Source organism: Neolamprologus multifasciatus, chromosome 4, assembly GCF_963576455.1.
Source record: "Neolamprologus multifasciatus chromosome 4, fNeoMul1.2, whole genome shotgun sequence".
Taxonomy (NCBI): Eukaryota; Metazoa; Chordata; class Actinopteri; order Cichliformes; family Cichlidae; genus Neolamprologus; species Neolamprologus multifasciatus.
This window is the reverse complement of record NC_140442.1, coordinates 14,495,698-14,511,099: the sequence shown is the minus strand read 5'-3', so window position 1 is coordinate 14,511,099 and position 15,402 is coordinate 14,495,698. Positions and strand designations below refer to the sequence as shown.

Genomic DNA, 15,402 nt, shown 5'->3' with positions numbered 1-15,402 from the left:
GGCCACTACCTAAAGAGGTTGGATACCATCTACCATTGTGCTGTATGTTTTACTGCGGGCCATGGAAATCTGGCACATCAAAGTTCTCTGTATACTGGTGCTAAGTAGGTATCTCTGTACGTCTGGAGACTTCCTCATTAGTTGGTTTTTGTATATAACTTTTTGCTTGGGCTAACGCCTTGTTATTTGTGAATATTTATGTGTGCAAAAAATACAAGCAGTACAGTATATGTTCTCACAATATTTTAAATGTTTGCCCCCAGAGTCAGAGCAGAAAAATGTTTGGAATAATCTTCACTTGGACCTGAAATTTCCGGAACTGGTTACAGTGGGGGAGTTTAAGTCCATTTAAAAGCAGTGAGAAAGTAGCTCTTTTTTCAGTGTGACTGTTTTTGATGTTGCTCTTGATGTGTTATTGCATATGACTTACATATTTGTGTTCACTTGTACCGAATGTCAGTTTCATTTCTTTCTTTACTTACTTATTAAATTGTTTTGTGTTATGTTCTCATTTCTAATCGCACTCTTGGCCATGAGTCTCTTGAAAGAGATTTTTAATGAGACTTTCAATGAGTCCCACAGCATTAAACCACCACCACAAGCATCCACTGATACAACAACCAGTTGAATATTTCTACCTAATAAAGTGGCAAAAGATTGTGTATTATAGACTAACAAAAAATTAAACAAGTAATGACATTCATGACCTTACAACAGAACGCGCAATACTGCAAACCTGGTAAATATAAATTAAATCCACCAAAGCTTGATAAAGGTTTTATGGGAGGAATTATTGGCTCCAACAACATCTGATTGTGCTTAATGTCTCAGTTCTGAGGGCTCATGTGTGTATTTTTACTTCATAAGCAGCAAATTATCCAAGAGTTACTCATAATCTGCCTCTGTTTACACCTGCTTTCCAGACATTTCTCATGAGGCTCACTCCGACTGACAGCTGTAAGTGTAAGCAGGTTACTTGGGAATGTTACTGGAACGTTTAATGGTTGTGGTTATCAAAAATAATCAGCAGTGTTTTTAATTTTTGCAACTTTCATATTTTGAAATGTCTTTATGACATGTTTATGAGTCAACTGTATGAGTACCAAATGAGAAATTAAGACTGGGTGAGTACTGTTGAATAGAAACGTCGTAATAAAGAATTCAATAATCTAATAGACAGTATAGATGACAACAGTGTCCCTGGTAACCATCACACTTCTCGCGAGAAGTAGTGAGTTCGTTGTTTCTACGAATGCTCAAAGTTTGTTTTTCTGCCTGACAGTTTTATATATATAAAAAAACTTTAGCTATTCACCTAAAGTCACTTAGGTTTCATCGCATTGATTACCTACTGAATATTTACTAATCGGTGACCTTCTTTAGTCAGAGGGGGAGAAATGTGACTTCCGCATCCGTCGGGTTCGAGCGTTTCGCGGGTCTGTACAAAAAAGCTTTCATTATAAAGAGGATCTAACAACGACGTATTCTGCACTTTTTAACCAAGTCTTACTGTTTCTAATAAGTCATTAATCAGTGTTAAACAAGCACGTGAGCGTTTTGTTTTTCGTGTTGTCGTGGCAGAGAAGGTCACCACCGCCATCCAGACACGATCATGTCGCTGCTGTGCGCAGTCGAGGAAGCTGTCAGGTCATGCAAAGTGGAACAAGCTAAGGTTAATCACCGCATTCAACTCTACAGAGAATTATTAAAGAGCCTGTAAGTACACGCTTGACTTCCCCCCCCCCCCCCCCCCCCCCCCCCCAAGCTGTTCTTTTCTTATAACAAATTTAAAAACAAATCCAGTTTCTGCGATGTCTGAAGTTTGTATCCTGGATTTCTGACTCTCTATAAACATTCATGAAAAATCCTCTTAAGTTACATAGGTCCAAAGTATTGTGGTGTTTGTGTGCCACTTGTAGTAAGCTGTAGGGGAACCCTTCGGTAGTTGAGTGACTCTATACGTAGGCTATATACAGATGTGGTTAACCATCCGGCGCTGTGGCTTAGTTGGTTAAAGCGCCTGTCTAGTAAACAGGAGATCCTGGGTTCGAATCCCAGCAGTGCCTTTTGCTACACGAGACGGCTGTGTGTGTGTAATAGCTACTCTACAATATCTCAAAATGTGTGTTGGTTGATTTTTCTTTAGTTTTGTTGCACTGTTCAAGAACACTAAATGAGTTCATGACTTATTTACTGTTGTAAATGAGCGTATATGACACCTGCCCCTGATACAACAAGGCATATCAAATCAACTACATATTTAAACTCATTTCATTCACAATAATGACAAAATAAATATTAAGTAATGAGATAAGAAATAAGAAACAATAAACAATTTATGTCAATTCCATCTACAGATGAGCTGTAAGCATCTGAAGCATCTCCACACTAAACCTTTATGACAATACAGGATAACTATGCTATTTCTGTACAATGGTTTCAGTGAGCGTCACGTCTTAATCTATATATGTTTAAAAATATCCCCATAACAGCTACACAACATTTTATACTGGTCTTAATCTTTTGTTTTTCAAAAATATCATTTAATCCTCTTTCTTTTCCAGTGTGTGTTTCCCTACACCTAAAGCCAGTAAGACATATATGGAAAATAAGTGAATAATATAAAGTCATATTTGACATAAAACATCTTTAATTTTGTGCACTATTACACTAGATTCTGAGAGTTTCACATACCTAGATACACTAGGACTTCTATTTTTTTTAACAGTGTGTTTCATCATTAAGCAGTTATGTCTGCCAGAGATCACCAATGCAATATACTGTATGAATGAACCATCCATTCTGACTGCCAGTGGCCTTTCTGCAAATGAGATGACATTTAAAAACGGCGGTGGCTGATGCTCATCTGTTGTGTCACATCAATTTTGTCCTGGAATGTTTAGAGACTTTAAAACTTTTATTTTTATTTTAGTGTGTGTTCACATTAAGTATTTTCCCACAGAACACCCCAACCCGAGGTGAGCTTTGAGGAAACAGAATTGGCAGGTGCTGCTCCTACAGGTAGTTAAAAAAATAGCTTTTATTTGTCTGTCAAGATGCTGATAGTTAAAAAAAAAAAAAAAAAGCCTATTTGTTTATTTACATTTCTTTTCTCTTGCCAAGTAGTAACCACATGTTTGCATGTTGCTATTTTCATAAACAGGTGTCTCCCCATGTGATAAGGAAGACATAGAACTGCTTGAGAAGGCTCTAGAGAAAGCCCTCCGTGTGCGCACCAGCTCAGAACCTTCTAAAAAAGAATCAAAAATACCCAAACCTGGAAAGGAAACAGGGACTTTAGGTGCTAGGCCTGTGGATATCACATCTGCAGCATCTAGGGGAAGCCAAAGAACGATAAGGTCATCCACTAAATCTGCCAGCCTTGACAGAAAAGGGTACGGACGGCCTGGATTATCAGTATGCTCCTCACAATCCTCGGGACCTTTAACTAGCGCCGACCCTGGACAGACCAAAAGAACAGATAATAGAAACACGATCCAAAACCATCCTGCCTCATCAGCTGGCGCTTTGCATCACCAGGCTTCTAGGAAACTGCAGCAGGCTGTCGTGCCGTCTGTCTCTCCTGATCACATCGCAAGCTTGCTCTCTAAAAACAAGACTATCAGAAGCAATATGTCGAGTGGTGATGACCTGAGGAAAGCTGCGCCTGTCACTGCAAATTCTTCAAATAACATAGTGTCCTCTTCACAAACAAATGAGCCAGGAGCATGCAGTTTGCCTCAACAGAATGGGCATGTTTTTTTAGAATTACACCATGAAAATAACCATGCTTTGTAAAAAAATAAAACAAAAACAAAAACATGTTCTGTAATATTATAATCATTCTGTTTGACTTTGCTTCACAGCAGGTTATCTTCTGAGCAAACAACAAAATGGAAATCTTTAAAGAGCAAGCAGAGCAGGTGCCTACAATGCATTGTAATGCAAAAAATAGAAAAACAAAATTCCTCTTTGTACATTTTTCCTTTATTCACAAAGTTTCCTTCTGTACATTATCTTCAGACTGTGGGATAAAGCCGTTGCCCTACAGATGAACCCTGGGCCTGGGAGGAGTCACTTCATGGAGAGAATGAGAGCTACGGTAAAATGGATCAGCTGGGGTCAGCCATGATATCATGTTAAATTGGAATTTATGCTCTAATTTAGAAAATCGGCCAAGTGTATTAATGAGAAATTCTAGCTAATACACATTAATTTCTCTAAACAACCCATGTGTTTCATTGTACACCATTTTTCCTTTGCTTTGTTTAGTTTCCCAGGAATTGGCCATTTGGCAGCCCGTATGAGACCAGGGCTCTGCTCGACAGGTTGATTCAACAAGCTCAAGACTTGAAACAGCTCTGCGGGGAGCCTCTAACCAAACAGATGCCAGAGATAACATTAAGACTGGGTAATAGAGAAGCTTTTATGTGAATTCGGGAGAAATGAAACAGACTGATTCCATAAGTCAGTGGGTGACAAAATAACAATGTGGGAGTTGGCAGGAAGTGACTGTGCGAGCTATTTCGACTGATGCACAGTATATACAAATCAAGACTTTCCTTTGCCAGGAACCATCAGGAAGTTGACGTTTTTCTATAATTGTAACAACTCTTATGCGCTAAGAGTGACAGTAAACACACTTTTAATGCAACTCCACTTGCTTCTCAGTTAGCTTCTATTATAACTCTTTTTTTAATGTGCTTTCTTACAGTTAGTACAGGCGACAAGTATGATTCCTGTATGTCGCTGGAAAGGTTGCAGCTCACAGCAGCTGAGCTCAAGAATTTTGCAGATCAAGTGAAACAAGGTAAGAATCCTGTTTGTACGCAGCATAATAAACATCCTAAACCTTTCTGTAAAATAATTGTTTCTCCAGCATTAATTGCAGATCATTGATCTTTGTTTGTAGACAGGTGGTCATTAGCTGGAAGACACCTTATCAAAAATATTTATTCCTTTGCGCTGACTTTCCTAAAGGAGATGCTGGTGGAGACATCATGACATTTTGGCTCTGTTTAACCAGCTGTGTGAATTCTAGTACGGAAAAGAATGAGTAAATCTTTTTGTTACATACATTTTGCTATTTCTTTTCCATGTGGGTCATCGTCTATGGGCATCCCAGTTTGAGTCTGTACCTACAATATGCAGCACAGCAGCATTTCCATTTCCTCCACTGATGCAGTTATAAAGAACCTGAATGACGAGAGATTTTCCATTCACACCTTCACAAAGATTTATTGATGTTTACTCGTTAAAGCACCAATGTAGCACAAGTAGCAACTCAATCCAGTGTGTCAGAGAAGTTTCCAGTAATGAATAGGTCCACACGTCTGATGTCATCCAATCTAGCATCTCACGTTAGTATTTTTATTTCACTGTGTTGTAATATCCAGGGAGGGAATTATCTTTTATTGCTTTTTAACAGCATTTAGAAAATGATTATGGTGAGTGCAGCGTGCTAACGAGCTAATGGAGCCTCTCCATCTTGGCGTATGGAAAATGAAAGCAGAGCTGCCGTGAACCCTCAGCGCCAGCTCAGTCCTTTCCTTGGCCTCAACAGACCCCCCCTCACCCCCTCGTCCCCATGACGATGGGGTTTTGAAGCTGTCTGTCCTGATGCCACTAAGCAAGGGCCTAGCTATTTAAAGCTGAGGCAACAGAGCAGAAAGAAAAAAAGTTTTAGGGGTATGGTTGCTCGCGCTCTAAAAATAACCTTTTTTTCCGTCAGAGTGGAAAGCATGGGATCGATGGAGGCCAGAGGGAGGTTGTTTTTGCCCCACTGGGGCAAATGGTGTGCAGGGAGATTGGATAACTTCACCCCTGCCCCTGACTATAACATATGGAACAGAGGCAGAGCTGCAAGAGCTTGAGCAGCTGCGGATGAGGGTGGCATTGCTGCAACAAGAGGTTGATCTTGAACAGGTAGGTGATGTGTTCTGAAAGCACCTCGTGAGTTTTACATACCTGCGTGTTCTTTTTTAGTAGAAGCCAGTAACTGGCTGACAGTCTTTTTTGCTGTCCCACAGGCTCTGTTGGACACCCTGTCCCCTCAATTTTCGGCTGTCGTACCTGGGCCTGAATGTCTGAGCCCCAGTGTACTCAGAGACATGTACTCCCTGCTGGGTGAAGGAGGGGAACGTTTCCCAGCTATAGTCCTGGACTCTGAGCCTGCATGACTAATGAGCACATTAAACAGACTTATAGGTTTGTAAGCTTAGAAACAGGTATGAATACATTAAAGGCCTCGTGGTATGCTGCAATCTAGTGCAACACTGATGAAATCAAACCCCTCTGACATGGTCAAAACAAGGACATGGTTTAAAAAAACAAAGGGGGGAACTGAATTGAGTGAACAGCCTCAGAGGGCAGCTGTGGTTCAGGAGGTTCAGCTGGAGGGGTTCGATGCTCTGTGTTACACCTCGTGACCCTAAAGATATCATGGAAATATTAATGGATGGATAAACAGGTGTACCTAATAAAATGGTTACTGAAACATCACGAATGATTATTTTGAAGAATCTGTTTTTAATAGTGGCATCGCTGTGTTATGTCAGTGTCTCATGTCATGTCACAACTGTATAAAACTGTGCTCATTAATCCTGTCTCTTAAACGCAGCTTCTGAATAAATGCCCCCGGCACAATTTTTAAGTATCACCATTGATCAGTGTAATGTAATAAAAGATACATAATATTACAGTGACGTTAAGTGTGTGTATTTATGATGTCATCTGTAGGTTAAATTATATGTTTGAGTTGTTTCTAATTTTTCCTTTTTGCTAAATTCTGACACATCATAACTGATGCCCCAGAAGTGTAATATTCACTTAGTGAATTTTGCCAGCAGGTGGCACTCAATTCACAGAAAAAAAGAGTCCAAATTACAAATGCCCTTGCAAGTTTACCTGTGTGTTTCAATTCATATCATTCATTTTCAGTGTTTAAATAAAAAAGAAAGAAGAAATGTGCCCCCCCACCACACACACACACACACTTCGATACTGTTTTTCCATATGTTTTTGTTCCCCCATATTGAGCCAGCATAATCTTTCAAACATACCTCTGCTAGATCGCATATATGGGGCCATCACTGTGTTTCTGTGATATGGTATTCACGATCAAATGTGCTATGAGGCTGTACGTGAGATTCAGGAGCGCCTGGAGGAGCCTTAGAGGCTCGTGTCCACAGATGACGTGTGGATGGCAGGGGCTGTGCCAGACTGAGCGACAGGTGGCGCTGGGTTCTCGCAGCAGGACGTGGGTGTTGAAGCCCTGCTGCACCGACCCTTCATGCGCGCGCACACAAACAGGGAGACATGCACACCCAGAGCCGGCTGAGTCACAAAGATGATGTGCTTGGGGGTGCCTGGCATCGTAGCATGCTGCAAGCTGGAAATGGCATGTTTCCCTGAGGAGAGGGACAAAAAAATGATTATAAAAAAAAGGAGGATTTCAGCCTCAGATGGCTGGATGAGTCCAAAACAACAAGGGCCTGATGGTTTGAGCGTCTGTTCCTGGGTTCAAAGAAGAATACATTTGCATTGGATTGAAGTCATCTGCAGGGCACTGGATCAGAGTGCTGCTGGTTTATGGCCTCACATAGTCTTAGATCTGTGTTTGTCTATGTGTGTGAGGGAGGTAAAAAAAAGGAGGCATGGAAGTATCCTTGGGTCAACACTGTACATAGTTCCTAGTGGGAGTGGTGCTCATGCAGCTCAGCCTTCCTGTGACCTGCATGCATCAGCTGCTGCCTGGCTTTGCCTGTCACCAGCAGAGCTCTTCCACTGTTCCAGCATGGCCCGGTCCTCCCAAGGTTATGCATGTCTCACGCCTTTATCCCATTTTTCTCACGCCTCTTTGTGACACATAATGGAAGATGCAAGACAGTTTTACTGTCCGTGGGTGAAACTTCATGGAAATTACTGCCATATGCCACGCATGCACACACTTACAGAGGGGAAAAGTTCAAATACTTTGGAGCTTCCACTCTTTTTTTTTCTTCCTCCAGTCATCTCACTTTTATCGCTTACTGGAGTCCAAGCACAAATCCCCAGAAACCCAACAGAGCTACCAAGAATCCACTTCTGTCCTTCAAATGCCCATTGTGCTTAAACGTCTCTTTTCTCCTGCGCCCCCACTCCTCACAAAAACATTCCTCACTCCCCCTCTTTTATTTCTCTTTGGCTGTTCTAAATAGCTGTTGCTGATTGAGCTACAGCCGAGATTGTTAAGTCAATGCAGTCATCAGTTAGGCCACATTAGGGTCTATTTTTTGATTTCCCCCCACTGATCATGCAGTCAAGTTGAATTTTTCTGTCAAGACAACCCATACACGGTCTTAACAGCAGCTGTCCTGTACAGAAGGAAGCCTGTTTAGCATTTATAAGGGAGCATGACGAATTTTCTATTCTGGTAAAATCTCTGATTATCATATTATCAAGAATAAGTTGAGCTGATAAAAAAAAAAAAATCTTGGAAGCATTAAAAGGCTAACATGCTGTCGTAGAAAACCCAGTAATGCCTGAAGATAAAACAGACAATCAGATTTGTGTGTCCTTCACAAATGTAGCTTTATAAATGTGGAGGAGGAAGATTAGCAAACATTGGACATGAAAGGTGTCTAGATTGATTTTATTTAATTTTTTTTTTGTGGAAGAGCGAGCATACAAGGGGATTAACTACTACTAGGCTGCCTTCCATTCAGAAAGAACTGGCTCCAGCCGTGTGTGTGTATGTGTGTGTGGGAGGGAAGGTGGAGGCTGCCTGTATTTTTTTATGAGTATTTCTGTCACGAGTCAATACGTTCATCATTGTATTTACATAAATAGAGGTCCTATATATACATATACACATATGTATATATATATATATATATATATATACACATGTGTATATATATATATATACACACATGTATATGTATATACACATATGTATATGTATATATATATATATATAAGGGAAAAATAAATTGATGACTGACTCATGTTGACGTGATGGGGATGGAATCACTGTGACTGTGTGATTCCCATGAAGAGATGACACATCTGTAGCGATCTATATGGGGAATGTCCCTTTTCTTTTTTCAGTGAACATAGAGATAAATAAGGATTTCCCATTCGCCTCTAATTTCAAGTCAACACTAGGCTTCTGCGTTCCCATGGGGAACGTTTTATACTGCAGGAAAACAAAGATGCTGCATTTGAGAGGCAGTGATGGGAGCATGAAGAATAGAGAGAGCAGTTAACTCTCCTCCCCTCCCCCTTCCTGTGTTTCGTCAACCCCTGTTCTCCCTACTTCAGTGTTTGATGTCACCAATGAGCTAACGAATCGTAGCACTTGGACTTCCCAGTTTTTCCTCCCTAGCTCCTCCTCTTTCCTTAAGCCTTTATATATATATATCCCCCCCTCACTACGTTCTGCAGAGTGTACAATGTGCTACCAGAGAGCCGGCAGACAGTGTACAGAGAAACAGCAAGAGAGGGAGGCAGAGAAGAGGAAAGTGTGAGTGGATTTCAGCTGATTTTAGAAGATTTCATCGGACATGCTCAAGCCATACCTGCTCAAGTCGTTTCTTTGGTCTCATACAGACCTCCTTCTCCTTCCTCTCCCTTTTTCCGCCTCCATTTGTCTCGTTCTGTCTCTCCAGGCCAGAGCTACCTACAAGTAGGATCCCAGAAGCCAACGCTGCTGATCCTGTCAGGATACACCAGCCCACACGGTCAGGATGGGCTGTACAACAGGCCATTTGGCTTGCCAACCACAGCCGCAGACCAACTTGGGGCAGGAGGGTCAATCGCTAGAGACTGGTGGGGCCAAAGTGCCCGAGGTGCTCTCCTCTCTGGAGCGTCTATCTCAGGCTACTGGAGGAATGGAGAAGTCCTGGTACCGCTGCATCTTTCCATTTGGAATCATCTCTTTAGTTATTGGTGTAGCAGGAACAGGAGTGACCTACACTTATAATGACCTGCCTCAGACTAAAGTGGTGTCTGTTGTGCTACTCGTCATGGGTATTTTGCTGTTAATGATGGCAACTGCTTGTTGGACTGTCCACAAGAAGAAGAGAAGGAAAAAGAAAGAGGGGGGCTCATTCACGTCTGAGCAGTGTCCCCTGTGAGTGAACACAGGGGTATGATAGAGGAACTTGAAAGCAGAGACATGCCTAGAACTGGGAGCTCAAGGTTTGGCCAGAAATTCTTCACTTAACCTCCCAATGCAACATCCCTCCATTCTCCGAAGTTACAAAGCTGAGCTCAAATCATGTTGGAGATAGCTTGGGTCAAGAAATCAGAGTCAAAGGACAGATAAACATGACGCTGAAGATCTGTTTAGTCTGTGAGGTCTGCATCAGATTTTTTTGGATTGGCAATGAGAGATCACCAGTGCCTCACACGCTCTTTTATCATCAGACAGCAGGTGTCCGGTGTCAAAACAACCTCCGAGGAGATGTGCAAAATATGCATTGGACACTGCATGCATATTTACACACACTAACAGGCCTTTGATGACTTACGCACGAGCAGTTACAGCAGGAGCTCACACAGATACCTAACACGCTATGCAGAGCTGCTGCTGGAGTCAGTGCTGGCGTCACTAGGCACGTCAGTCACAGCATTCCTCGTATCAGGACAGGTGACTCTCCAAGAGGCCACAAACGGGCCAAAGACGGCAACCTGATACCCGGCCGAAAAAGCAACGCACCCACGTCAGCGGCCAACGTCATTCACTCGTCCTGTGACACTACAGCAATGTGTTGGGGGCTTTTTTTGCGCAATGAGAGATTGGAACTTGAGTCCTGCTGGATCTTACTGGCATCTGTGTGGACGATCAGTTGGAGAGGGTAGAGGACCTGCTGGAGGAGTGCAAAGTGTTTGTGTGTGCTCAAATTAAGATCCAGGTCAACTGAGAGACTTTTGGAATTTTGTCCTCACAACGAAGGAAAAAGAGATTTGCACATATGGCCATGTCCATGGCAAACAAGAAAACATTTTAAGTAAAGTGACATACCCTGAAAGGCCTTTTGTAGCTTCAGCTTCACATTATAAAGGACTGGGGACCTAATTATGACTGACTTGATTGCCTTTCTTTTCAATAAGTGAGCATTTACACTCAGCCCTATGTCTTTGTGGGACACCTCAACTCCACACAAAGGAGTCCAGGATTATTGAAGGACACTGCCCTATGGGACATGCCACGGCAGGGACACTTTGACTGATCCTGCTCCCCTAGGGCCCCTCCCATTTGGTGCCTTGAGCAACCACTCATGGAAAAAAGCTCTGCCACATTCCCCCACTCCAAGAGTTACCCCCCTTTGCTTTCTCTCTTTACCCAACAGGACTCTTCAAATCTGTTTCTCATTGTACATCGCCAGCTTCTGACTTAATCACACTCATTTCCCATTGTTGTATAGCCCAGGAGGTGTGTGGACAGACTTATTACACTCAAATTAAGACACACACTTACACGACAGCCTCACAGTCCGCAGACATTCATGCAGTCTTTATCTATCTGTGCCAAAGGAATTGGTTGTTTTAATTTTTTCCCCCAGCTGTGGAAAAAATGTTGATTAAAAGTGAGTCGCAAAATCCTGAGTGAAAATAGGATACAAGGCTGTTCTCTAGTGAAAATTGAGTACTGTGTAGGCTCTAAGTGGCTCTGGGGTTTCCTTTTCCTTCACATTTTCTTTTGGAAAGAGTGAGTGAATGTAGCTGCGCTCAGCGCCACATCTGTGAATAGGTGCTTTCTCACAGGATGAGATAAACAATGGCATTTTACTCTGTCTTAATCATTCTCTTTTGTGTGACTGAATGTAACATGAGGTTCAAAACGTAACTCCCGCAGGGAGTAAGTGCAATGTATACAATGTATAGCAATTTCAGAAGAGACAATTTGTCTCCACACGAAGGACTTTACTGACACTTCTTTACCCTTGAAAGCTACTATAGATCACTGTTGCATTGATTGTCTCCACTGGTTTAGTCAAGCTTACTAAGGAAAATGTGTCTGTATAACCAGGGGTAACAGTTAACATCGAATGCCAATCCCACCGAGGACCTTTTGAAGGCCAACTTGCCAAATTCAAGGCTGCATTTTTCATCCTTCCCAACCTTAGTACACTTGCAAAGAGTCAGCCCCTTTTCTTTTGACATATTTTGCAGCTCAGTGTGCATTTAGATGTTGTCTTGCATGCTAATGAAGGAAGAGAAATACAGTTAGGAGGTAATGGAGAAAAACAAGGAACCTGGGAAGTCATTCCTTTCACTACATGTGGCAGTGAGTAGTTGCCCCAGCAGTTAGATTAGGATCAGCCATCCTGAACAAAGCAGTAATATTGTCGAGGAATATGATGCATTACTGGAATCCATGGCGAGAATTTAAATTGAATAGGAGAGAAATAAGTCTTCTCTGAACCTTGGATCAGTGTATTTGCAAACACCAGCATACTGCAAGCCTTTATAATTTTTTTTAGGTAAATGTCAAATGCACAAAGCTCATAAAAGTATTTATAGGTGGGCCATTGTTTTAGTATCCTCTGATCAAGACAAGTTAAGATTTACATTACATGGGCTGTCTCGCTTTGCTATCAGATCCGTTCACCTGGATTAGGGTTCGCTCTAACAATGATGGGCATGAGTTGTGGACAGATGTGGTGGACCTGTCACAGATGTGGAAGAGAAGGATGTTTGGTGGCACAGAGAGGAAAAAAAGATGGTTATTCATCAGTTTACTGGGGGAAACAGAGGATGCCAAAAACAAGATAGGTAACGTGTATACGCTTATACTCTCGCCTCTGTATAGTGCACATTATATATGTAGTACACTTTGGCTGCATTGTTGTACTTTTAAAGCTATATCGTGCCAGTATATTGACACTAAACAAACAAACAAACAAACAAACAAAACAAAACAAAAATGATGGAAGGTGACCAGAAATTGTTTCTTGTTTCTTGGAGATGTGAAGTGATTTCCCTTCTGCCTTCTGAAAGATTAAAGGGAAAACCTACCTCTCTCTGCTGCGGGGAAAAATGTCCCTCTCCCAGAAGACAGCCACGCTGTCAGCCTATGCTTTTTGTCACTCCAGCGAGTGACAAAAATACGTTGGTTTGTGTGCCCACTAATATTTGGTGCTGTATATACAATTATTTTTCTATTTGTACTGTATATTTCTACTTATATGTAAATTTGAATTGTTCATGTAAGCACTGTATTAAACAAATGTCACATAAGCACCTTTGTTTGTGATAGCCTAAAGGTTAAAAAAAAACCTTTATGCATTCATTGTATGTCTTTGTACTTGTTTGCTTTGGAAAATTATTCAGAATAGTGTGAACCGTCGCACCATTCAACTCTGTCCTGGTCAATCTGGAAGAATCTCTGACAGGGCTAAAAATACAGAAGACAAGTGGAGAGTGGACAGTGGATACAAAGTAGACCAACATTGTTTTGGCTCTATTTCGAACAGTGTGAGCAATAATTACAACCGTCGCTCAGTTTTTTCACAAAACGCAAAACCTGTCTTCAGTTGACAGCCTTCGCTTGAAATTTCGATGCTGTATTTAGACGCGCTGTCATGTGTTGCCCTGCCAGCTAGAATGACTTGTTCAGATACCCGGGGATGAGGAATCTGGTTGTTAAGAAAACAGACTGGCCAACATAAATCAGAATAAATGACACCACCTACTGGCAGTAGAATAAAGTAGGCCAAGTACTCTCACTTGTTATTAAGTCACAGTTCTGCAGGAATTAATTTTATATTTCTGGGTACAAGCATATTTCATCAAATTAAATTACAGCTGGGAAAGCGTGGGTGTGGAGGGAACAGTGCTTATGTCTTGATAAAAGGGTGGGTAGGCCATTGAGGGGCAAAGTGCAGACGAGGTGGAAGTGGTCAGCTGGATTGCTAGGGTCAGCACGGATTACAGGAAACCAGACGGAAACAAGTCGTCCGCCTCTTTTTATCCAGAACTTGGCCTCAAACCAAAACATTCAGCACTATTTGGCTCCTTATCAGACTTTAAATTATATAAAACTCAATTTAATACATACAAAACAGAAAAAAGAAGCAAACAGCACAATTTGACACAGTAAAGAGTCATCTGGTGTCGCATGACTTTATTTATACTTTATTCAAATTTCGGATCAACACCATCTGTTCAAAAGACAAATCCGGGTGTATTTAATTAGCCAGCGACTAAGGCTGGTTCCACATAATACCTTTTTAGCAGGAGGGAGTTACATTTCAGTTCATCTCCAGATATTATGGGAGCTGTTTTGGAGAGAGTTGTAGATGAAATTACACATGCCTGGCCAGACAGTCAGATTAAATCACAAGCAAAATGACATTAAGCTGCAGTCTGTGTGTAGCTATTGCAACAGAAACAAATGTGACGAGAAGGCATTGGGCTTAATCACTCAGAGACTTGAGAATATTTTAATAATCCAACAGTGACACAAACTAAATGCTGGTTCTTAGTTTTAGGTATTTCTGTATGGGCATCATCAACACTGGAAATTACAAACAGATAGTAGCAATGTTTTTCTCATCAATAAAGCTTGCAAATTAAGTCACTGAAATGTGAAGTCATCTCCCATTTACTTCCCATATATAAATAAACTTTTTTACTACCAATAAAAATGACAGATCTTGCAGTTTTCTGAGCACACTGAGCGTGGTTGTTTAGCTTTAATTATTTTTGTTAAGGTTCAAAGCACCACCGGAACTCCTCTCCCTGGTTACTTTGTGTTTTACTGAGAAAACGGTTAAGATTACTCTGAGTTTCTATGGAAACTGCTGCGTCTAGTTGTGGATGTTACAGCCCCTGCCCTCTCTGAGGTCACTCCGCTACAAGATAATTTGATCATCCTGCACCTTCAGTTTTAAATAGCCTAAGAATGAGCAAATGAGCAATTTAAACACTTGTAAGCTCATGATTATAGAAGAAGAACGCCAAGATGTGTTGTCTTAATGCTTTTGTGAATTACATAAAAGTTTCATGTAAACTTATTTAGGCATTTTCCTTTTTTTTTAAAGGAACCTACTGAGGTGAAGAGACAATGTTGAGCACTGGCTATTGTTAGTGATGATTAGATTGGATGAGCAGGTGATGTGTGGATCAATAGAGAGCCTGAAAGGAACACATGATTACTCTTGGGAGGTTACGCTGCTCCCTTAAGACCCTTTTCAGAAAGACAAGCAATGAAGAGATACTATTGAACTGAAACAGTATAGCAGATAACAGTGGGGATCAGACACAATGGTCATAATCGGGGTGTCATCTAATTAAAGGCAGCTGCTTCAGAAGCTGAACCAGTCGCTAATTTCTTTTAGTTACATCTCTGTTTTAGCAAACAAATATAATCATATTACATATTATATTACAAACTCTCAGTCATTTTAAAAC

At 41.3% G+C, this 15,402-nt stretch overlaps 2 protein-coding genes and 1 non-coding gene across 3 annotated transcripts; all 3 read left to right on the top strand.

Annotated features, from left to right (window-relative positions):
- The first annotated feature begins 1,098 nt into the window (after nt 1–1,098).
- On the top strand, nt 1,099–7,720 carry tedc2 (tubulin epsilon and delta complex 2). The gene is made up of 9 exons (XM_085158285.1): nt 1,099–1,716; nt 2,963–3,021; nt 3,164–3,752; nt 3,870–3,923; nt 4,024–4,102; nt 4,273–4,411; nt 4,715–4,810; nt 5,732–5,925; nt 6,030–7,720. The coding sequence occupies exons 1-9, from the start codon at nt 1,613–1,615 to the stop codon at nt 6,177–6,179; spliced, it is 1,464 nt and encodes a 487-aa protein (XP_085014411.1). The 5' UTR covers nt 1,099–1,612; the 3' UTR covers nt 6,180–7,720.
- trnat-agu (transfer RNA threonine (anticodon AGU)) lies at nt 1,993–2,066 on the top strand. The gene has a single exon. It is a non-coding gene; the product is annotated as a tRNA-Thr (tRNA).
- Nucleotides 7,721–9,413: 1,693 nt separating the features above from the next.
- Nucleotides 9,414–13,228, top strand: LOC146520056 (uncharacterized). The gene is made up of 2 exons (XM_085158272.1): nt 9,414–9,505; nt 9,651–13,228. Exon 2 carries the CDS (start codon nt 9,729–9,731, stop codon nt 10,116–10,118), a length of 390 nt encoding a protein of 129 aa, XP_085014398.1. The 5' UTR covers nt 9,414–9,505; nt 9,651–9,728; the 3' UTR covers nt 10,119–13,228.
- Nucleotides 13,229–15,402: the final 2,174 nt, after the last annotated feature.